We start from the raw sequence: 26,451 nt of genomic DNA on the forward strand, positions 1-26,451 counted from the left end.
GGTCTGAACTTTAAGAAGTCCTGGGGGTTGAGACCTTCAAAACCTTGTATTATCTTAAATACCTCAATAAAGTAAATTTTCAGTCTTCTAACTTCCCATTTAGCAAGATTGGTCCTTCTCATTCTTTCACTCTATGGTATATTTGATAGGCCCCCAATCATTTTCATCATTCTCCTCTGGACCATTTCTAAGTTGTCTATATTGAACTGATTGTGTAGTTTCCAAGCTTGTATATAGTATTCTAAATGTGGATGCACCAGCTATTTGTATCATTTTATCATATTCTTCTTGCTATGATCAACATATGTTCTTCTGATGCTACCAACAACTTCGTTAGCCTTCTTGACTACATTGATGATGAGGTTACTGTTGTTGTTGTTGTTGTCGTTCCCTAGACTGTCTGTCCGAGCAGTCCCGTCTCCCCAAGGAATGCCATAGCCAAAACTGGGTTTTCCCACAAATCCTTTATAGAGCGTATGTTGTGTTGTTTGTGTGCATGATTGTGTATAATGCAGTCTTCCATTATATGTTGTATGGTATGGGGTGAAGTGTTACATCCTGGGCAGCTGTTCACAATGCGGTCATCCAGCCTCTTCTGGTAGCTTAGAAGTGCTGGGTGGTGACCGCACCGCAGTCTGGCCAAGTGGACTCTGTCCTTTCGTGGGAGAGAGGATTCAGAAGGGTGGATATCAGGGGGTCTGGCATGCAGCAGTGTGTTGTCTTTCAGTGTGTTAATGGAGCAGTGAGTGATATGATTATGAATATGTTTCCGGAGGCTGGTATTTGGTGGTTGTGGAGGAAGAGAAGAGAGTATCTGTGCGTGATAAAGGTCTTTGGGTGTTGTTTTAATGTTTCTTGGTGTGTGTGGGTGTTCTGCTATGTAGTGTAGCGGGTGTAATGTGTTTGTGGTGGCTGCGGCAAGTGTTTGTGTGCCTCTCATGTCGAGGTGGTCCTTGACTTTGAGGACTTTTGTTTCATGGTGTAAATGGTCTGTAGGTGTTGTATTTGTGCAGCCTGTAATTGTTTTTAGGGCTTTGTTTTGTATGATTTGAATGGTGTTGTGGTGTCTCTCACTGAGATTAGGAGCCCATGCAGGACTCGCATAATTCAACACTGAGCGTATGCATTGTTTGTATATTGTTATATTAGTTTCTTTGTTTTGTCCAAATGTTGTTCCAGTGATTGACTTAAGTGCGTTAAGTCTGGGTGTGCATTTGTTTTTTATGTTTGTGATGTGTTGTTTGAAAGACATGGATGTATCGTATGTTACACCAAGAATTTTCGGTGTGTTTGTGTGTGGTATTAGAGTGTTGTTGATGTAGAGATGAGGTATGTATTTGTGTTCTTTTGTCCAGCCCCCACTTCTTTTTCATTAATATGTACCCACTCTAATACGCTGCTCTCTGGCACTGATATTTCAGCTTTATTTATGGTGTTAAAAATCCTCTTCTCATCACTTTTATGTTTCACTGTACCATCTTCTCTCCCATTTGAACTCTACTCTCCAGCCATAGTTCATGTCTTCCTCTACATTCTTTCCAGTTCCTTACTCTACCAGTTAATTTCTCTCCTTTCCTATCCAACCTTTCTATTGCATACATCCTGAGCCATCTCTTTCATTGTTACATTTAACTTCTCCCATTCTCCTTCCACATCTACAATTTTTACAACATTCCATTCATGGAGAAGTAGATTAATGAAAATGCTATATAAAAGGATGGAAAGGAAAAGTGCATTCAGACTTTGTCTGATTCTACCAATGTATTTTATCTCCATTTATTTTACTCCACCAATAAACATTGTCCAAATACATCAGAAGACATTTACAAAATACACTAGCCTGTGTTTAAGAAAAGTGTTCCTATTATAATAAATTCATGTGCACATACTTTCAGCAGTGAGTGAAACACTGCTGTGTGTGCAGCCTCAGATGTATAGTAATTTTGCAAAAAATGCATCACCTTCATAATACAAGTAAAACAACAAGAAAGGTTGTGCGACATTGTGTATTTCTGTTTTCACTATGCTTTTGGGTTTCACACCCAAGATTGCATTTGCTTTTATTTCTTATTTCTAGCCCAAAATTACACATGGCAATGATTCAATTATGCCCAAGTACTCATAAAATATTTTGAACTATTTTAAACTTCCTTTCAGAACAGCTATGATTACAGGGAAGGGATCATAAGGCTTTACTTAAATCTAATCACAGGTTCCTCCATTACACTTCTGGGGAAATGGCTTATGTATTTCTCATAACTATACGCCCTAGATGTAATCATCACACAGAAGACAGCATATTATCTTGCACTGCCCAACATTTTTCTTGTTGTAAATAACACTACAAAGATTTTTATCTGAATTACCTATGGGCCAACCTGGTGGCCATGGCAGGATTCCTTGGGACTGCAGGTCTGCAAGAGAGATCTGAGGCTGTAGATGAACTGATTGATTACATCCATTCCCAATTTACTATTGTGTATTGCATATATAAAGCATGTGTACACACACACACACACACAAACATTACGTAGATGAGGACATGAAAAGAATAACTGAAAATTTGATTTGTCCCAGACTGGAATATGCAGCAGTGGCTTGGCAACCACACACAAAGAAAGATATAAGTAAAATAGATAGATTGCAATGGACAGGAACAAAGATGATTCCTAGCCAAAATTATACAATATATGAGGAAAGACAAAAAAAAATGAGATTTCCCGCACTGGAAAAACAGAGATGACATGATAATGATATTTGTATCGAGAAAAGGTATAACAAAAAATGGACATACAGGACCTGCTGGTATGGGATGAAAGATCAACAAATGAAACAGGAAGGCTGTTTAATTTTTTTTTTTTTTTTTTATGAATTATCACTTTCCACACAGATGTATGGATTTATGGAATAAAGCCACATGAATTAATTTGAGTCAAAATTTGATAACCTCACACACTACAAATAGGTCAATACAGACACAAACTCGTATATAAACACACACACACATACTTCTCAGGCATTTCATCTCAAACACATTCAAACTCTTTCTCTCTCATGTTCCATGTTTCTACACCATACAGTGCTGTTGGCACAATCACCCCTTCATATAATCTCCTCTTAGCATTCATTCCCAAATGTCTCTTTCTCATTACACTTTTTAATCCCCCAAGGAAATTTACGTTTAATGAGACATATAAAATGTTGATGAATCTTAGAGTAGCATTTCATCAACAGAACATCTACTCTCAGAAACCAAAATATTTCACACACAGCAGCACATAAATGATAGCCACGAGTTACATGTGGGAGCCCTTGAACCTCCCCACACCTCACACCACATAAACACAATCCATCAAATGGGACAAATTCAACTCTAGCACCATTCTACCCAAACATCTGCAACAATAAATCCACAAACACACACACATACACCTGGATCTCAAAACAAGCACTCCTTTTGTAGACTATCAAATACTGTATTTCATTAAACACCCCCAGCTATCAGCCCAGTAAAGACATCAAGCAAGAATTCCAATGGTATATCTACATTTAGGTCATTACACATCACTAAAATGATATCAAAACAAAAATGGCCAGGCAACAGAAGAAGCACCCAGCAGTCAAAACTAAATGGTGAAGCTCTCCCATTGAACAAGATTCCTAAAATATTTTGGTTCATATTTGACACACAACCTTCACCCTTCACATAAAAGATTACTGAAAGTTAATAAGGAACTGAACATATTCAGGACTATTGCAAGCATGGGCATTAGCAGAAACACTCATCACTGTATAACAACTCACAAGAACCATACTTAAGTATGTTTCCAAAGCAGGGTATCAAAATGTTAAGAAAACAATGATAACCTACAATATAAAATACAGCCTTATGAATATATCTGGCTACACTGAGAGCTTAAATAGAACATCTACACTCAAAAACTAAATATTCCCAACAGAATAAAAGATGATAATGATGGACAAACAATACAATACAAAATCCCTCAAATCCACCAACTCCTTGCATCGCATTTAACATACACAACCCACCATAGGCAACATGAAGACAACTCCAGCAGAATTTTACTCAGATATCTACAACAATCTAACGCCAGTACCCTAGAACACTTCCATACAAAATACACAAACACCTCAAAGCTGCTAGATTCATCACACTCCTTAAAAAATCAATCCAGTAGAGAAATCACATCAAAGATAAGCAAGAATTGTATTGGCATGCCTATGTTCAGGTCATCCCCCTGCACTGAAACAATACCAATGCAGAATTGGCCTGGCAACAGACAATAAATACCTTAGATGTAATCACTGTACCGAAGACACAGGGCATATTATACTACACTGTCTTAACACACTCACTCCAGACAGCTCCACAAATTTCTTCAATGAGTGAATTATGGACTGAACCAGTGCCCATGGTTACTTTCCTGGGGGTGTGATGGGTTTCCTGAAGGACAGAATCAAGGCAATGGACTGGTTGATCCATTCAAAATCTCTCATCATCCATTACTCTCTCTTGCATTCCCTCTTCCCTGCACTTGCAATATACCATAGGCATCCAAAGATCTTTTCACCCCATCCATCTCTTTCTAGGTCTTCCCCATGATTTTACCCTACTTATGCTTTTCACACTTTCTTCTTTTGTTGTTTCACTCCTACTTTCCTCAACACTCTAGTCTACCCTGTCAGATAGCTTTCTTCCAACAACTGTTAGCCTCACCTCCACATTTCACACTCTGTCCATCCTTGAAAGATCTATCATATTTCTCAAACACCTCAACTTAACTATATTCATGCTGTTCCTGTTTCCATATCACTGCCTTATAGGAATAGGAGTAGTGCAGTTGCCAGCTGTCAAGTTTTCCTTGTATGAAAAGGAAGAGGAAATACAATTGAAATAAAAGGAGATTTTGGGCCAATTCCAAAGACCAAATGATAGGCCAAAAGAGCTGCATCTCAAGATGAAGGTGTTGATGAACCTTGAAAATGGGCAGCAGAGAAATGCTATTCTCTAATGTACATCTTGCAGAACCCCTTGGAGGTATCTGGCAGGAAAATTTTAACTGTCATCTGTGTGACTATCTCTATGTTACTGGCATACTGGAGTAGAAGGGGAACACTTGCCAGCTGTCAACTCTTTTTATGCGAAAAGAAAGAAGTACAATTAAGGGTGATGGAGGGAGATTCTGGGCCCAGTCTGGAGACCAAGAAATGTTCATATGTTTTGAAGGCAGACTATAAAGAATGGTTCTCTCTGATGTCTGTCTTGCAAGACCCCTTGCAGATACCTGTTCCTGGTCTCTCGTCACTACATATAATCCCATTTAAAATCCTCTTCCTAAAACATCTCTCTCACATTCAACCTACTACCATCAATATTTCTTATACATCCCATAACTATTTTTACCTATTTCCCTTGAGACCTTCTTCTCTCACACATCCTGCCAAACTCAGTCACCAACTGCTTCAGTCTTCCCTCTGAATCAGCCACAAATATAATGTCATCTTGCTTAATTCATGTGAGGGACCAATAACAGGGACCTGTTTGTTGTGGTTCTGCAAGATGAACAGTGGGGCTGCCCATTTTCAAAACCCATCATCATCCTGCAGGACCACCACTTGCAGATATCTATTGTTGGTCCCAATGATGCAAGATTTAGAGGTAATGGAATATAAAAGTTGAAGTCCAGAATGACTAAGTAGCATGATAAACAATTTCATGTAGCAGTGAGTGAAACTGGATCAACTACCTTTTACAAAACAATGTGTCGTTAGTATATATATATTCAGAGCCTAAGCAGTATAAGGAATGGTTAAGGTTGGTTCAGATTGTTGTGACTGTCACCAGGTAAATAACTTATGATTAACATTGGTATATGAAACTTTTGGGATGTTAGTATATGCATAGGTGAGGAGGGAGTATTTATGTAAAGACTTCCTCGTTCACTGACTGGGGTTACCCTGGATAGATTTTACACCTGAGACACACCAGATGCAGTTTCATTTCTAATACATCAGCTTAAATAACAACCACAATCGAGCACATGGGTGTTACTTTGGACAAGTTTTACAATAGAAGCAGGAAATGGAACCATGGGAATTTTAACTCTGTATAGTCCTGTGTTTCCCATATCCATGACAATGAAAATTCTGAATACAATTATGAAAACAATATACTAAGTTACTGCCATTCTATAACCATGTTCATCATAGTAACTAGGAACCATCTGCCCAATAGAATTATAGTCAGATATCTAATAACTACTTAATGTGGCCTTTGGAGTAACATGCCATGCATCAAGAAGGAACCTGCAGACATTCAAAGGCAGATGGTTTGATATGCTTGTAGCAAGCTAGTTAGTGAGCTAAGTAAATTGGGATGTACAAAATGGTAGTAGAAGAATCAATCAACAATCTTTGCCATGCAAATGGTCATGATTGTAAAAAAAACTTCTCTTCCAGATAATTAGTGTTTTGATTGAGTTTTTGGATGAGAAGAAATGATATTTTTCTTTAATAAATTAATAGTTGAAACTGTATCAACCAATATATACAGAAACCCTAATGTATTTATAATACACACCAGCTTTTATTATTAAGCAGAGGTTACTTAAATAAATGCCTAATGAATATAATTCTTTCTTTGGACACTATTAAGCACTAATGAATACAAATGCAAAATGTATTTGAATAATAACAAAAAAGTGTGAATCACTGAAATTACAACTATCAAAGAAAAAGGAAAAAGAAGAGAATAGGAGAAAAAAAAAAGTAGCAGTACAAAGGATACAATGTGGCAGACAGACAGAAACCTGTTGTTGCCTCCATTGCAAGGCACTGGTTCAGTTGCAGACAGACTGACTTTAGCCTTTGTGGACCCCCAGCTATCAAGTCTATATTTGGTCATAGGCAACATGTTTTTGTATCTAAAAATGAGGATAGAAAAGTGCAGTAACTATTTTACTGTATAGTTAAATATAAAAATAAATAAGAAAATAACATTACTATCAAAAGAGAAATGATACAGTGGAAACTAAAAATGTAATGGTCAAGAATGCCCCATAAAACTGTTCATGTGTACATCAACATCCATATATATATATATATATATACATATATATATATATATACACATATATATATGAGCATTTACCTCATCACCCTTTCCACTCATTCCGTCATACATATTTCAATATATATATATATATATATACTATATACATATATATAATATATACATATATATATATATTATACATATATATATAATATATACATATATATATACACACATACATGCAAACACACAGACATATACACATTAATCTGTATAGCAGAAAAAGTACATAAATATTTTTTCTAAATTCATGGTACTTCTGACTTAAAATATACATTTTTTCCAGCAGATATTGTAAACTCAATGCTCAGCAAGTGAATTCTGAAATTCAAAGATGCTAACACAAAATACAAAACACAAAGTGATTTCCTTCTTCTATTGGCTGCTCTAACTCATGTGATTTTTAAGAAGTTAGACATAAACTAATGAAATTTGGTTTAGTTTGGTATACAAAATATACATAATTTTACCAAGCCATTTTTTTTCAATTTGCTCCACACCCTGTTTCCCAAGATGCATGTCTTTATGCTACTTTCTGTAGTGCTCTGTCAGCAAATTTGACATTTGGTGTTTGTTATTGAATACAAAACACTCAATATTTATTTTGCTGTCATTATGAAAAGATCCCTTTTACATCAATCTGATATCCTCATTCAGAGCACTATGCACCACCACAATTTCCATGACTAGACACTCGGTAACAAACCATATTCATTATCTATTATGCCTGCCTGCCAAATCTATGATCGTAACCTGAACCAACTGATTATACCCCATACCATATTCCTTAATCCACTTCAATTTCAAAGTAAATCTATTTCCTTTTGCAGAAGATTCATGATGTACAAATATTTGCTACTCAATCTGAAGAACAAATATATAGTATATACTGATTCAAGTCTTTGATGATATGAATGTCACAATGATTTTAATGACTTCATTGCCACATACTGATATGTGAAACCAATTTTCTTTTACTCCAAAAACCAAACTGGTTTGGTTATAAGTAACTCTGTGCAAGCATAAATTTTATTAGAGAAATGATTACTTTGATCTTAATATGATCTATAGAAAATGAAGTACTACCATAACAGCTCTCTACAATATATTTACTTCAGGCTCTCTGTAGTCTCCACATGATAAAGGTTATTTTGAGTTAGTTTACTGCAGCCTGCTACATTGTAATAGCAATACTGTACCCAGGTTGGTGGAGAACATTTGAGGAGAACTAGGATTATTGGTGTATTCTCTTTTGCCACACAAGCATCACCCAGACAAACTGAAGGTCATCTGGGAGGATATGCAGGATTTAGTGTAAAGTAAGAGTGTGTATGTAGTAGGGGGTTGCTGGCTTTGTTTGCATATGTGCATTTATTTAATTGCAGTATATAGGAAAGGAGCTATGTTCATGGGGTCCTATCTCATTCTCTCTACCTGTCACACCATTCTAAATTTGTCCACGGTTTTAGACTGGGCTACTCCAGGAGTTAATGCATCTGAACAAAAAATTGTGTTTCTTGACATCATTATGACATATGGTCTTCAATTCGCTCCTATGAATTCATGATGCCCTCCTATCCCAAACCAAGAAAGCTTTTCTATTAGTCTTGCCCACTCCCTTCAATAACTTGAACACTGATCATGTCTCTCCATTTTTTTTTTCCAATCTTCTTTGTATGATTTATCTGAAAGGCTCAGAACCATTATGATCTCATTACACTGCTTTTTGGATTATCTCTCCTGTTTATTGCTTTCATATTATGCAAAGACCACACTATAGCTGCATATTATATTATTTTGGGTGCATCAGGCTTTCCATTATTTTCTTTCCATCATCATGTCTATGTAGTAAAGAGACACTATATTTGTCAACAATCTGCAGATTTGTACCCACAATCTTGCTGATATATTTGCTGGGTAACAAGCTATTCATGATCAGTTCTTCCAGATCTTTCTCTTCTTATGATTCCGTAACTATCTCAACTCCCACTAAACAATTTATTGACCACCTTCTTCATCTTTTGTCCATTTCCCATGCTTTTTATTATTTGGCAGTGAAGTTGATTTTCCATAATTGGCTCCAGGCATAAATATTGTCAATATATTTTTTATAATAGCCTGCAGTTTTCCTGATCATTTACTTCTCTCATGATCTTAACATCATCAGCAAGTATGTTAGTGTGGCCAATTGTACCTTCCATCATGTTATTTGAATTGACAAAAAACATTACAAATCCCAGTACCACCCCTTGCAGCACTGCTAGTTACCATCCTCTATCCTGACATCCTATCTTTTATTATCATTCTCATGTACTGGTCTTCCAGGAAGTCCTTCATCCAATCAATAAGCTTATCTCTGTCTTCCAAAATGTAATTGATTGCAAGAGACTTTGCTGAAGGTCTTCTTTAGATTTGTGTACACACAATCCACTTGGCCATCCCTATCTTGTAGTACATCATTTGCTCTTGAATAAAAGCTTAACAGGTGTGATACACATCAAATTGATTGTCTATACCATGATTTTATCTTTGAGGTATTTATACCCACTTCCATCTGACACAATTTTGCTGTCATGTTAGTCTGGGACACTGTTCAAGTTCAGTGGGTTCCCCTTAATTATTCCTATATGAATGGGTACCATGTTAGCCCCTTTCCAATTGTTGTACTCTACCTTTGACAAACACACAATTGGGTTATGACTTGTGTCTGCTGTTCCTTGTATTCCTTAAGTATCCAACATGAGGTCCCATCAGGGTCTGAATTTTTCTCATGTCTCATGTTTCCAAAGGTTGATGTAGTTCCTTCATTTTCACATTTATATCTTTTAAACCAACATTACTGTTCACATCTCACTTGTATAGAAAAATCATTTGTAGCATATCATTTCTGCTTACAGATTTGTTTCCTGTGTCTTACTTTACTATTCACAAATCTATACAAAAGTTTATGTTCATCTTTATATTTGTCAATGACACCCTTTATAAAATTCCTGTCTTTTCTTCAGACTTGTGTAATTATTTCTAGCTTGTTTGTACTCTTCTCTTGTTCTGTTACTTCTTTTCTTTCTCCATTTTCTTCCTGCCACATTCCTTTAATCAATTCTTGTTTCCAATACTGCTTGGCATGTTTTCTTTTTCACACTATAAATATAGTTGTAAATGTTATGGATTTTTTCCATTTCTCTTCAATGTCACTAGTATTCACAAATTCCTCTCAATCAGTTCCTAAAAAAAAAATCCTCAAATCTGCAAAATATGATATCCCAAAATTGTACTGGCTTTGTCTGTATGATTAAATACTTGCTCAATATCTGCATTTGCTAAGTGAAATCAAAGCACTACATGATCACCTTTTCTTATGGGGCATAGTGTATTTGTGTGTATGTATGATTCACCACCATTCACTGTGGTCTTGGGTCATTTCTTGGACTTGTGATCAACAGCTATTACCCTCCTGGATGAGAGCCCAGAGCTCATACATGGCCCAATCTATGGATAATGATACAAACATACAGTTTCCAAAGAACAGTTCAATGATGAACTCTCTGAGCCATTTCCCAATTCCAACACTCCCATTTTCTTTTACTGGAGTTATTTTTTCCTTTCTTAGCTCAAGCTGAATATCATGTCTCTATCATTATGCAACAAAGTGCCCTTTTCTTTCTCCACTCTTCTCATGATCTTTGTATAACCCACAAACATGCTGTGTTTGTGTGTGTGTGCATGTGTGATTCATTACAGTCTTGGACCATGTGTTGGACTTGTGATTGACAATCATTACCCTTGTGGATGAGAGTTCAGAGCTCTTCTCTTGGTAATGGTGTCACCTCCTACACCCACACATGCTCAACTCATTGCCCAACAGACCAGGGTACCAGCTTCAAGTGTTGCAATACTTTTCAGCCTTGGATAGGAATCAAACTCAAGACCACTTACCACATCACTTACTACTTCAACAAGTGCATGCATGTACGAAATTTACCAATCTTGGATCATGTGTTGGTTTTGTGACTGATAGCTATTACCCTCCTGAGCTCATATATGGTCCGATCTCTGGGTAATGCTTTGACCTTACACACACACACCCAACTCCTTGCACCTCCAGAGTTGGAGTGCCAACTCACAGTGCACTGTCAAGCTGGTGTACTCGTGTTATTTATATCTGTGGTGTAAACAAGGCCTTAAGCAAGTATGACTGGGTTCAAATATACATATGTATAAAGTCTACTATCAGCACCCATTTAAGTGTGTGCCCCAGGAGTTGAGCTCTGATCTCTCACACATGAGGTGAGCTCATCACAACCAAGCCACCTAGGGTTTGTCATCTCAAGTCATAGTGCAGAACTGATATTATCATGTAGAAATTCATTTTAGTCACAACTTTTGCCCTTTTCATACAAATTTTAGTACCTTTTTATATCATCAATGGTGACATTCATATACTTATGTAACCTTATGCTTCTGAAAGTTAAGGCTTGAAAGTTGTGGTATATCAACCAAGTTTTCCCAAATATACAAAGCTTTTAGTTTTAATATGTATGGTATGAGGTCAAGTTAAAGAATTTCTTCACACTTTAAAATTATTGATTTCCAGTCATAAAAGTTTATAAAAACTTGTATCACATATTGATAAATTTACAAAAATAAAGACAAAACCTTATGTCATTTGCCTGTATCAAATTAACATTGCAATCCACTATGACAGTATTATAGTTCGTTTTTTGTTGATCCATTACATATAGTAATTTCCTTACTTAGACCATAAAACCAAGACCTGCAGGTAACCCATTATGATGCAACAAGTTTAAGGTAGTAGCATCAAACATAAATAAGGCGCACTTTGGAAGTTGATACCAGTAGATCGTCATCATAAAATTTAGTTTCTATCTGTACATTGCCACTGCAAAGGAGAAAACTTCACTGTAACACTTTCAGAAATTAGGAAATATTATGATACACATCTATTATCACATATATCTGTCTTATATATCCTTCTCTATTCTGTAATGGATTTGTCATTTACATGTAAATAAAAAAATTCTCAGTACCTTAAAATATCAGCAGGCATCATCTGAGACTCTGGTGCAGCTTCAATCAAACTTTGCCATGTATTTGTTGAATTGGGAATCACAGAACCAAATTCAAAGAACCATTCCTCAAGCACTCGACCCTGAAAATATAGATGATCCTTTAAGTGCTTAGGAAAATTCAAGGGAGTGAAAGGAAAATATAAGAGATTAATCAACACTTACATAAGGAATGTGGTACAATTAAGGATGGCTCCCATGAGAAAGAAAATAAAGTGGAAAAGAAACAGGGCACATCAAGAATTGTCACCCCACAACGCCCACATGAAGAATCGTCACCCCAGTATGCCGAATATCAACAGTGGAATAAAGATTACGTTAGGTTAGAGTTAGGTTACATTAGGTTAGGTTGAATGAGGGTTATGCTTTTGTTATCAACTTATACAACTGAAGAATTGTAAACCCAGGATGGCCTACATGGAGAATTGTCACTTTAGGAAAGCCCACATGCAGAATTGTCACCCTGTTGAAGACTGGGGTAACAATTCTTCATGTGATTCAAAGAAACAAAAAACTAAATATATATATATGTAAGATTAATATACAGCATTTGTATAATCACAAACTGTACCTTGAAAACAACTCTTTGTTCAAGGCGAAACTTTTCCATGGGTTGCACAGACGAAAAGGATATTTCCCGAGATACCGATTTACATTTTAATATTTTTCGAGGCACTCTGGCTTCATGTTCAATCTGTGGCACAGTGCTGAAATGAGAAGAACAATATTTTAGAAATTTGGTTTAATATTTAACACACCTACCATTAGAATTCCCATATTGGTGCAATGACTGCATAATGACAACAGTTTTTGAGGGGAGGTTTCTAATTTATTTCTAAGCTATTGTTCTAATTTGTTTCAGTAGATTTAGGTGTGCTAGGTTACTGCCTAATTTTTGTAATTTAACTGCTTTTGATAAACCTTGGAAACTTTGGACGATTAGAAATTTCATACCAATGTTCCTCCCTTTTTGACCATTAAATCAAGGGATGAGTGTACTGCTGGCTCATTCTGCTGTCATTTGAACTTATATTCAATACTATCAAGACTATTTTTTCCTTCTATGATCCTGTGTTGGAGAGAGGGGGAGATGAACAGTGCCACAATGTTCTCATCTGCAATGATGATCAATGAATAAGAGGAGCCAGGAGGAATCCAACCAGTATTGGGTTATTAAATGTGTGTGGACATGGTAGCCTACAAATGAAAAAAAAGAGAAGAAATTGGTAAGATGTTTGTAAGAAGAAAGAAGGATATGTAAGTGCCAAATGGAATGAAAGTCAAAGGACAGGGTGAGTTAAGTTTGGGAGCACGTTGAGCTGAGCGTTGAGTTCTGTGTGGGAGATGGGGGTGGGAAACTAGTGGTGCTGTTGGTAAGTAACAAGACACATGAGTGAATGACAGAATGGAGAGAAGTGTCATCCCTGCCTATGTGTAATCCTGCTATTACTGCTCCTAATCTGTTTTAATTCCAGGCTGTGTTTTGGTACACAAATTAGGTACATACTGGTTAGGGATTGATGGGTGGGGTAACCTGAGGTCAATTAGGCTGTTTAGCATGGGACTAGTACTTATAATTTTTTAGATTTTCATTAACAATTACTGTAGTTTCAAAAACTTGGTCCCCATTGCATATAATAATGTATCACATCTACATCTTTGTTCTATTTTCTGCTGCTACATAATCTACTCCAAACATGTTACTTTCTTTACCACCTTGTTACATGTCTTTTCACTCATGTCATCAGCCATTACCATGTACATACAGTATGTATGATACCAGAGCTGGGTACCTTCTGATCATTAGTTCATTTGTCTGATCTCATCAGAAGAGCAAGTGGTGACTGGGATGCAAAGATCGGATCATCCTTGTGAGTGGTGATTGGAACTTCACAAACTAACTTCCGATCACTGATCACATAAAAAATTACCATTTTACATTTACTATTATGACAATAACTTACATTTAAAAGCTCATGATTCTTTTTTTCTTAAAGGTCATTGGTCTATGTTGTCACGGCAACAACTGACTGCAGACATTTTCAAACCACATGTCTTTCAAATATCTTGATACACATTACTATATAGCTACCTCAATAAGCATCTTTACTTATAATATTAAATAAAAATTATTATAAGTATTGAGTAAATAGCTCAAGATTTTATTCTAACAATAGTTATTGATGACTTTAAATTAATTGTTTATTTACTTAGGAGATAAGATTCACCATCTGATGGTCATTCTAAATCAGCAGCACTCAGTATATGTTATTCTTTTTTTTTTTGGGGGGGGGGAGCACGAGGGGATCACTAATCATGGACAAATTTGTGAGTTTTAATGGCTGAATGATAGGAATAGAAGTACTTAAAAATCATCAGATGATCGGGATTGGATAAGTTGTCCAAAGTGATCAGTGATATCTAAATGATATCTCAAACATGTATGATACACATACAAGAACACAATAAGAAAATTGGAGGCAAGCCCAGGGCTAGAAATGAATTGATTTAATCTATAATTCATTACAGATGACACATTACCTTTAACAAGATATTGATTCTAAGGAGACGATTAAACATCATGCAAGTCTGGCATGCAATACATCTTTCTTCATGCCATAATAATCATCTGACCTTGTTCACATTCTACAATATCAGAACTATCTCATTCCTCTAGTTATTAACTTCTTCACACCTCTATTAGGCAAAACCTTAATAACTATACCAGACATATATAATGGACGATTTATTGACTAGAAACTTTGTATAAATCATCAAGTATTCCTATCTATGATACCTATATCAAAATGTGTACCTTAAGTCACTCAAAAATATACAATAGTTTGAAATTGTGCATGGCACTGAAAGGAAGACAAGTAAAAACAGTAATCTGAGGAAGTAAAAGGTAATGAACTGGTTGCTATGAGAATCACTGCTGGTGCTAGCCATATTCAGCCTTTTAACAGGTTGTTAGACATTTTTGTAGTTTTCTAACTAACACTTTCTTTGACTGGGTTGAAGACCTCCCTCTATCAACTACAACTGTAATTTCTACACCTTTTCACATTGGGAGAGTTGACAAGTGGCAATTGCTCCTCTCCTACTACCATAAGCCAGTGATACACAAACTGCCCCACACTAACACAACTGTTATTCCTACACCTTATCAAACTGGAAGAGTTGACAACTGGCAATCACTCCCCTCCCATTACCATAAGCTAGTGGCACACAAACTGCCCCACACTGATACATCAGAGAGATCAACTGGAAGGTCTAAGGACCTTTTCCAGTAACCAAGATTTTTTTTCACCTAATTGTAGCATATAAGCAAAAAGTTACACTTAAGGGGACCTGTCTTTTACTCTGCAATTGTCATGATTATTTATAAATTCATGTGGATTCCAGTCTGTAAAACTTGAAGCAACAATCATTATCTTTTCTTCAATCATTTCTTACCTCAAAATGCACTGCCCAATCACAGCAGTGCCAGGGGGTTACCAGACTATCTATGAAGCAAATCAAACATTCATAGACTGGCTAGCAAATACAAAGTTGGAGGTGTAAGAAAGCCATACGATACTACTACTACCTCAAAATGAAATGAAGGTGGAGTAAATGACGTGTCTCAAAATAAGTTGAATAAAAGTGTATTGATATGGAATGCAATTAGAATACTGCCCTATAATTCACAACTAAATAAACACAATCATGTGTTATATCATTTCAAACAATGCTATCTATGAGCTCAATCAAATACCATCAAAACACCACAGAATGAGTAAAACTGGAATTGTCCCTACCATTCTTGTATCTAAATAAAAACAATTAAAAATCATACTTACAAATCATCTGTAGACTGCCATAAAACCTTCCCCGTGTCAGCATCTCGAAGATTCATCCAATTTCTGATACACAGTTATGGAATATACCTCTATTTCAAACTTTACATATACATAATTGAAAGAACCAACCATGTAGCACATGGCCTGAAATTGAGTATGAGAATCACATACAGTAAATTGTATGGTACTGAGGATTATCACAAAACCTCTTAGCCTAAGACCTCATCTGAATATATATATATATTTTTTTTAGCAGAATATCAGTTCAGACCATTATCTATATATGGCCTCAGTAAAATTATGGGATTACTTATAATCAAGATAACCTTAACTCATTCTGCTAGAAGCTCTTCCCTCTGCTAAATGATATATGAAATTGGGCAGCATAAAATCAAACTAACCATTAAAAAAAATTCTGGTACAGGTAGCATCACAGCAGTGGAGGAAGATGTGTTTAATGAGTATTCACCCACTGTGGGGGTACAGGTTTTCCAGTCAGTACAACTTAAGGCAACATTTATTTCTATTATTCTGATTCTTACTTCATAGGGTGTAGAAATTATCTTGTCTTGGTGTGACAAATGATTCAGCCAGTAAGTCACTTAGTGAAGATACTTTTTTTTCTGGAAAGAGTGTGCACTGAACAGTGTAGTACAAGGTGTTCTGTGTCTAACTGAATGACCAACTCCTCACTCTGGGCAATATCCCTTGAATATTTGGCCTTACTTCTGATACATGACCTTCACACCATACATGAAGGACCTTACAATGAAAGCAACAAGAAACCAAACATATTCAGAACAGCTGCAGCACTGGATTTGGATAGGGAAGGAAACACCAATGTATGTTAAACAAATCACAAGAATAATACCACATGCATCCACAGTATCCAACAGTCAAGAAAACAGACATCCTGATAACAACACAAAACAAAGCACTTAAAATAGTAACTGACAGTGCTATGATAACACCAATAAGATATCTAAACTGAGAAACCAAAATATTTTCCATGAATCAGTAGCTACATGAGAATCATAAGCATGCAGTTTTATACAAGATCCCTTGAATTCAACTGACCTTCACATACTATACATCACATAAACACAACCCACAAATTGCAACATAAAAGCACAAGCAGCATTCTACTCAAACACTTACAATAACCTACATTTTCATGGGTGGGAAGTTGGTAGATGTGTGTGTAAGGTCACAGCATTACCCATAGATCGGTTATAAAAGAACTCTGAGCTCTCATCCAGGAGGGTAATAGCTGTTACTAAAAAATCCAACATGTGATCCAAGACCATGGTGAATCACCCCCCAATACTACACAATGCAAAAACATAAAAAAAATCTTGATTACCATGATTTTTACTTACACACTTTCAACTTCAAGAGAGAACCTAATTGTGTTATTTAGAGCAATGAAAAAGGTGGACTGAAGGTGAGAAATGATTCCTAGATCTGGGATAGGAAGGCATCACGAGGTCATGGGCATAAATTAAAAAAGACCACTTAAAAGAAGGATGTGAAAAAGTTTTTCAAACATACATAAACTCCTACAATAATCTAGGGAAGAAGATGCAACAAAAAATGAAACAATACATGCATTCAAATTGAGGTATGACTACATAGATATCATATAAAAAAATATTTACAATTAGGTAAATGCAAAACATTACTATAAAATTGGTCACATGACAGCCCAGCATGAAGAGAATCGCAGCCACAAATGTAAGCACAATTTTCCATCAAATCATACATTTACAGCTACCCCACCAACATGTGGATGTTAAGAAGCATGGATTTCCACATAAAAGCATCATGGAACAGATTGAAAGAGGAAATAATCCAGTCAGATACCACAAGTGAATTTTGAATTATTTTTGGTAAATGGAGATACAGAGCTGGAACCCAATAAGCACAATTCCAACCCCATATATTTCATGTAAGTAAATAGAAAAAAAATGAATAAATAAAACACAAAAGAAGTGAAACACTCACATGCTGGGTCAAAAAGTCTCAAACACACAGGAACTAGGAACACATGGACAGTAAATGACATGCCCACTCTGTCAGGCCACCTACCAAAACAATCACGCACATCTCTAAGGTCTGTACAACACTGTCAACATGCAGATATTTTCATGGACCCCCATACTCCTTGCCAATCTATTCTGATGCATCTTTTCCAGATTCACAAAATGTGTTTTTTACCAAATTATTACAAAAGTGAAAATGAATTACACAACCTTTCCTTTATGAAAACTACACTGTTCCTCTTAAGTCACCTTTGTTTCTCTCATTATAATAATGGTTATTGATTGGAAACCTGCAGCCCCACAGCAGCTGGTAATGGTCTTCTGACCCTCCTACAGATATCTGAGAAGAAACACTGAACTACTGTTTATACTGTATTAGTGTGAGATTATTTCTATGTCACTGATGTATAGTAGTTGAAGATGGGGAATAGTCACTAGTTGTCAGCTCTCCTTATGTGAAGAGGTGGAGGTAACACAGAGCTGATAGAGAGATACTGGGTCCAAGTTACAGACCATATGTCAGCCTTGACAAGCTGAACCTTCTGATGCAAGTGATGATGGATTTTGAAGATGGACAGAAAGACGAGTCTTTCTGATGTCTGTCTCACAAGAGTACCAGTGACAGGTATATATCACCATTTTCTTATCTTATTATCCTCCATATTATGATCCTGGCATACACCATACTTAGGATGCTGAAAAAGTTCATCCTTACTTCCCTATACATCAACTTCCAACAAATCACCTACTTATTCCACAAATCTCCAACAGGAGAAAACCTGGGCAATAGATTGATTGATTCCACCTTTGCTTTTGGTTTTCTCACTTCACTGACAACTGCCTGGGAGGGATTGACTGTATTCATAATGAAAACTAGCCATTGCATGGGGCAAAAATAATTGCTGTTGTTGGTTCAAGTTAGCACCTTGTGTATTTGACATGATCATCCAAGATCAGTACAGCTGTTATTTAGACTGTTAGTACACATGGGGAGCACTTTAATTTTTTCAAACCACCAATCAATCGCTGCTTCAAGTTTTGCTGACTAAAAACCTCACAACATCTGGCAATGGTTCTTAGTCCCTCCCATAAATCTCTCTTGAAAGAATCACTGGAGCGATGTATGTGTTGTATTACTGTAGGACTTTCAATGTCATCAACTGAAAGTAGTAGAAAGAGGGAAGCAGTTACTGGTTGTTAGCTCCCCTTGTGCTTAATGGGGGAGGACATACAAAGCTGATAAAGAGAAACCTTGGGCCCAGTCTGAAGACTAAGTCTCAGTCTTTACATGTCCACAGCTTGGTTCCCTACAGTAAAGAACACAAAAGAATACTAATGACAGTGCAAAACAAAGCCTTAAGAAAAATAACAGATGATTTTAAAATAACACCAATAGGCCATCTTCACTGAGAAACAGAAATCCTCCCATAGAACATCACAAGGAAATGAGAACACAAATCCATGCAAGTGCCCTGAAACCTACAAACAACATATCACTGCCTCAACCATAACAAAAAACCAAAACCTGCAGAATACTACTCATACATCTTCCAAAATCTACTTCCTGCACCCCAAAACATTTAACAGAAACACATACACACAGATTACAATACAAACACTACTCTTAAGGCTAACAAATTAATTACCAAATCATCCTTCACTTGACACAAGCTCAGAAGAGAAAATATCCCCAAGACACACAAGAATAACACAAGCCAACCTACACTCAAGTCATTACTCAGCACAAAACTGTCCTGGAAACACATACTACACATATGGAACAGAACATGTTATATTGCAGCAAAATGCAAACAAGATCTGAGGCTAAAGATTGAATGATTGATGTACACATAACATAGATCTATCTATATAGGGTTTTTTTTTACAAGTCAAGGCATACATCTACTCTACACCTATTTGTTGACCTTCCCATCTTAGCTTTTCATCCCTGCCACCTATCCAATGTTCAATTCAGAGACAATGGAGCAAGACACAGCACCTCCACACCAGGGCCTAACAGCTGAAGCTGGTTTACCCCCACATAATTACAGGGCAATCCCCCACCTCATCTACTTGAGACTTTACAGAACAAACAAGAAGAAATCTTTTTAGGTCACATATTTTTTTCATCAATTTATAGCCACATCTCACCTATCCCTTGCCTATCCTTTTCTTGTTCAACAGATTCCCTTGCATCCAATGCCCCTTTCAATCTGTCCATACACCCATGCATTCCAGTCTCTGCATGTTTTTATTTATTCTTTCTATATACATCCAAACCATTCTAGTATTCTTTGGTCAACCCTATCTGCCTACTCTAACTCCATTTCACCACCACCATACTTCTTAAACACTTCATCCCAGACATGTTAAGGCTCTTCCTTTCTGCCTTTTTTCAAATTCCAAGTCTCACTCCTGTAGTCTTATGGGCATTATCACCTGTACAATCCTCTGTTTGTGTTCATCTTCATGTACCTAGTCTTCATGACACTTGTCACTCTCCAGACATTTAGATACTTCCCTTACTCTATAATACACTTCCACCCCAACTCCTCCATCACCTGATGCATGTGACCCTAAATACTTAAAGCTCTCCACTTCTACCAGCCCCTCTCCCTTTAAACTTACCTCAAACTCACTGCAACCCTCACCCCTTGTATATCTGATCACCTTACTTTGGTCTAATTTACTTTTAGTTTTCTCTTCTTATATATCCTCCCAACTTTTGCCACTAACTGCTTCAGTCTATTATTTGATTCAACTACAAGTACAGTGGTTTATCTTCCACTATCACTTACCAGCTCCAAACTCCTGCCCAGCACCCTTGCATGTATCACCCGTACCATCCTATTCATATACATGTTAAATACCCATAAGGACATTACATAACCCTATTGCAGCCCCAGCTTCACCTCAAACTCTATTTCCTACACTCACACAAATTCTGATAATTATGTAAGAAATTAAGACTGTCATCAACAAACTTCCCCTATCGCATAATACCTATCTATTAACCCAGTCATATGCCTTCTCCAAATGAAAAAAAGCCCCATAGTCAATTCTCACATGTCTACCACATAAATTGGCCTATGCACCAACTTCCTTTTCCAGTCTTCTCCCACCACCACAGGTGAATCAGAAAAGGAAGTTGGGTAATAGGAGTAGTATAGAACAAGTTCTAGGGGGCACCATAAGAAAGGCAGTGTACATATTCCAATCTGCTTTCCCTTATTTCTTTTTTCAAACAATTTCTTCTCCTTCAAACTTTATCACCCTTCTCTAATGAACATCTACTTATCTTTTTCCTCTAATATTATCAATTCTTATAATTTTCTTTTACTGTTCTCTATCAGTAGCGTATATTTTGCTGCAAAGAAAATGTAACTCAGCTTTCACTTGTTATGATGATTCATGCAAGTGATGGACATCAAAGAGTATCCATTTCCATGCAACACATCCTATAAATCCATTACCACCCTTATATCTATGTGGGTGCACAGCCCTGAGGTGCTGACAGTCTTCAGACTAGGTTCAAAATCTACCTCTCTCAGTGTTGATCATATTTCTTTCACCTTTTCATGTAGGAAGAGTTGGCGACCTGTGACTACTCCCATCTACCTGCTCCTATTAGTTGGTACATTGTTAACAATGTATTTACCTACTTGTAGTATACAGAAAATGAGCAAAGCTTATTGGGTCCCATCTACTATTCTCCAATTTATCATATCTAGCCTCAAATTCATGTACAGTTCCTACTTCATTTATATCCTTGATTTCCAATTATCATATTGAGATTTCAACTCATGTTCTGTTCCAGCTTAGGCTATATCACCTTCTAACCTATTCCAAGTCATATGTGCCCCACACATCAGCCAAAGATGAGACTATCATTCAGGCACTGGGCGATATAGAAAGATCGATGCCATGTTAGCAACCCGGATGATTGGTCATGAAATCACAATGTGGGGTAGGTTGGAACCATACATGAATCTGAAGCTAGGTATGATGATTAGGAGAAAAAGAGATAGGACCCAATGACTGTTACTACTTTCCTGTATACTACAGTTGGGTAAATACAATATGACCAATGTACCTCTATCATCTCATCCTCTACTCCTAGCACCGGAATACTACTATTACAACTACTTCTGCTACAACTATAAAAAATAATAACAATAATAAAATAAACAATATCAAATAAATTGGGAAGAGGTACCAAAGAGACAATCCCAGTGGTTATGGCTAGATTCCTCATGATTACAGGTCTCAAGCATGAGATCTGAGGCAATGAAATGACAAGTTTGTTCATTTATTGCTTCAAGGTCCCCCCACCCCAAAACCCTGCTACACATACAAATTCTGTAAAAACAGGTGATAACAGGGCTCTGAGATCTCTTAATAAAGATCCTGAAACCAATCCAGCCTACTGTACAAGGCTGCATCTCCAGTAAAGGGGTGAGAGAAGATGGAGGAAGGGGGAATTCTGGGAGAGGAATTAAAGACTTCGGATCAGTAATACCAAAAATATTTACCCAAACAAATATAATCAAAACAGAATATATGTCTGATGGGTGAAGATGACAATCAAACACATTGATACGAGGCATGATAATTGCACTATCATGATCAACACTAAAGAAATAACTAACAGTCACAATAGAACTTGTACAGTGGGCCAACATCAAATGCATTTAAATACATTGACCCAAACATAGTAATGACATTAGATACCACAAATAACACCAATGACCTTGACATCAGCTATAGTGTACTGGGATAACACTAACATTCTCATAAACTGACATTGACACTGCAGACATTAATTGCCATAATCAACACCAAGGGGTCTGAATTGAGCAAACATGATGAATAATAAGAAGCACTGACGTATGTGTGAGTGTGTGTGGGGGGGGGGGGCAAAGGGGCAATGGCCCCAGGCATTCAATGAGATCATTTGGGGAAAAGAACTTAATCAATCTGGTTGATTTATGTTTACATATTCAAAATATCTTCCTTTCTTATAACATTTCTCAAGTTGGCCTCAGGCATCACAAGAACTCTGCACAACACTGGTCAGAAGAATACATGCATGGTAAACCAATAAGAAACAGGCATTCACATACACAGATCTAGACAGGGTAAAGACATTTATCATACAGTACGTATCTAAGATGTAACTTTAAATATAAATGCATGATAATAATAATAATAATTGTTGACTTGAATTCCACTGAACGAAACCCTGCAGCTCTACAATAGCAAGTCTCAAGCCATTCCCAGCCTGCCAGATAAACTATATGACCAAAGAATAAAAATACTGGGTCTGCCAACTTTGGAAGATTGAAGAGAAAGAGGTAATATGATTAGTGTTCAGGTCACTAAAGGGGATAGATTGCACTGATAGAAGAGACCTGATTAAAGATGGGAGGGCTTTAAGAGATCATGGATGTAAATTAAGACCACATGTTGAAAGGGTGTGGAGAAATAGTTTTCCATACAGATGTATAAACATGTGGAATAGCTTAGATAATGATATAGCCCAAGCCCAAACAATACACGAGTTCAAATCTAAATATGATAACTGGAAATCAAAGATATAGATTAAGTTGGAACCATACAAGAATTTGAGTATAATTATGGTAGAAAATTAGAGAATAGGAGACAGGATCCAAATGCTGTATGTGTGGGTTTCATGGCATATATATGTATGTATATAAATGTGAAGATTTGGAGTCTGGAATCCATATCTGGAAAAGAGTATAAATACCAGACTCGGGTTTATTGTGCCTGACATTTCAATTCTCATCCAGGAATCATTTTCAGGGGTATGATGGATACATGATGAGTACACAAATGTATATGGTCCATGGTGTAACATGTTCCATGACATATATACAAATGTGTACAATCTAATAAGCAAAACTGTGACACAAAGAAAAATGCAATAAAACTGATACCAAAACAAAACATACAATAAAAGCATAATAAAAACATAAACATAGAGAAAAAGTTTGAAAGGATTGGGGAGGAGGAAAAGTATCTGAACCCGCACATAAACTGTGGACAAAACATACAAATGAAGGGATAAATGGGCACATGTCCAAGCAGGTATCAAACGTATGGATATATAAACAAGCAAAAATTAACACAAAAAAAAAAACATACAAATGAAGGGATAAATGGGCACATGTCCAAGCAGGTATCAAACGTATGGATATATAAACAAGCTAAAATTAACACAAAAAAGCTATGAACAGGATAGACATTGGGATTAACAAAATAATCACCCTAGAGAAAATACTATTACTGAGAAATTAGGGAAATGCCTGAGGACTGGTGGTGAGCTGGACAATTCATAACCCTGTGATCAAATATCATAAAACCCTATACAAATAAGAAGTGAATGGAAACTAAAACCTGACCAAGAACCAGCTAAGTCAGAAAACTGCAAATACAACACACTCATGAAATAAACACAAAGAACACTAATAATGAGGATAAGAAGAGTTAAACCTTGAATAAAGTAGGGAGTGACGGGTGTCTGGTGGGGAACTGCAGGTCTGAGCCAAGTGATAACTAGGAATAAAATGTCGTATGGAAAATAAAATGGCAAATCCAAAAACGAGCCAATTGAATTAGAATAAGAAAAAGAAAAAGCAAAACACGTTGATATTGTATGTTTCGTTTTCATTGCATTTTTCTTTGTGTTACAAATTTGCTTATTAAATTGTACACATAATTTGTATGTCATGGAATGGGATCCTCTCCTAGTTATACCATGGACCATATATCTGTATTCACATCATGTGTCCATCATACCCATGAAGACAATTCGTGGACGGGAATTGAAACATTGGGTACAATAAACCCTTCAAATTGAGTCTAGTGTTTACACTATTTTGCCAATATATATATATATATATATATATATATATATATTACAGGTGAAAAATGTAATCACACATTTGCCAATCATGAAAACCACTGTTGGAGTATCTACTAAAGAGGATTGCAGTTAGCAATCGAAATATATTGATTCCCTGTCTCCAGTCTTTTTTATTCCAACAGTGGTTTTCATGTGATATATATATATATATATATCCACTCACACATATATATGCTATCCTGGAGCAACATAATTTGTTCCCACAGTCCTCCCATGCCAAACACAGCAAAATCGGACTAAGATGATTTGAACTTCCGATGATAAATAAATTATTGATAATTCATTTTAGCAAGTTTGCAAGGGAGGGGTGGGGAAGCAAATAATGTTGCTGGACAGGACCTTTATTAGTTTATACACCAGGAAAGTCTCTATACATATACATACACACACACAATGTATGTGTGTGTGTATATATATATATATACACACACACATACAAATATTTGTCCAACCTTGTGCACTCATATACCTCAGGTTAGCATATGCTTTCTTTAACGAAGGTATTTCTTGAAGATGAATAACTAAATTCCTAAAACCTACATACAACTGCACCTCACACCTGCTTACCACATGTGCTGCACCTGTCTATTAAGCAGCCCTCCCTGTGGTTACAGCAGCTGTCACATATGCCAAACTCAGTACAGTGTTTAGCCTAAAGCCTAGGTTTGCTTGTAAACAAAGCAATATCACTGCCCTCTTGTGCCGAAAAACATGTTCACGTCATCACTCATGGTACTATTTCCTCAGTTCTAGCAGATGCACGAACATCTTCTACATTAGAGCTATTACTACAGCAATATTAAATATGTAAAGGGATCTTAGTCTGTGTTTACATGGTAACCCTTGGCAACGGATACGAGTTGCAAGGGTCCAGACCCGTGAACTACGATTATTTCTAAAGTAAACCTTTCCAAACTATTATTCTTAAGGATACATTTTGAAGCCTTGGAGAATATCTTCCGATCTTGACAGCATGGTTCATGTGACTACAGCACTATTTCAAGTAAATGCAATACAAGCTCCTGTAGGTACACGCCTTCAACACTACGTTCACAGCGTCATGGCTCGTCGCCAACTGATCGTTGGTTGGTTGTATTCGCAATACCCATTCGTTCGTTTAGACGTCGTTGGCATCCGATAAAGCAGTGACTACATTTTTCAGTGATAAATCTGACAAAACAGGTATATGTGACATATTTGAATAAAAGAATTAGCGAATGAAATAAATTCATCAAAAGATAAGAAACATTCTATTAATTCTCAAGTATTTAACATTATGAGGTAATATCTATTTGCTCAATATTAATACATGTTTTTACAACGTATGAGAGACCAGTTACTGCAAAATAAATATATCATACTCTATTTTCGTGCTTATTATATCATAATTGTTTATATC

General features: G+C 36.5%; 1 protein-coding gene across 1 annotated transcript; it reads right to left on the bottom strand.

Annotated features, from left to right (window-relative positions):
• Window positions 1-1,762: 1,762 nt before the first annotated feature.
• On the bottom strand, window positions 1,763-26,155 carry LOC143040003 (retinal rod rhodopsin-sensitive cGMP 3',5'-cyclic phosphodiesterase subunit delta-like). Its single transcript, XM_076210526.1, has 5 exons — window positions 25,987-26,155; window positions 16,065-16,127; window positions 12,794-12,929; window positions 12,184-12,305; window positions 1,763-12,035 (listed from the first exon to the last, which is right to left on the bottom strand). Exons 1-5 carry the CDS (start codon window positions 26,025-26,027, stop codon window positions 11,954-11,956), a joined length of 444 nt encoding a protein of 147 aa, XP_076066641.1. The 5' UTR covers window positions 26,028-26,155; the 3' UTR covers window positions 1,763-11,953.
• Window positions 26,156-26,451: the final 296 nt, after the last annotated feature.

This window comes from Oratosquilla oratoria, chromosome 2, assembly GCF_046742065.1.
Source record: "Oratosquilla oratoria isolate Oo_2021 chromosome 2, ASM4674206v1, whole genome shotgun sequence".
NCBI classification, from domain to species: domain Eukaryota; kingdom Metazoa; phylum Arthropoda; class Malacostraca; order Stomatopoda; family Squillidae; genus Oratosquilla; species Oratosquilla oratoria.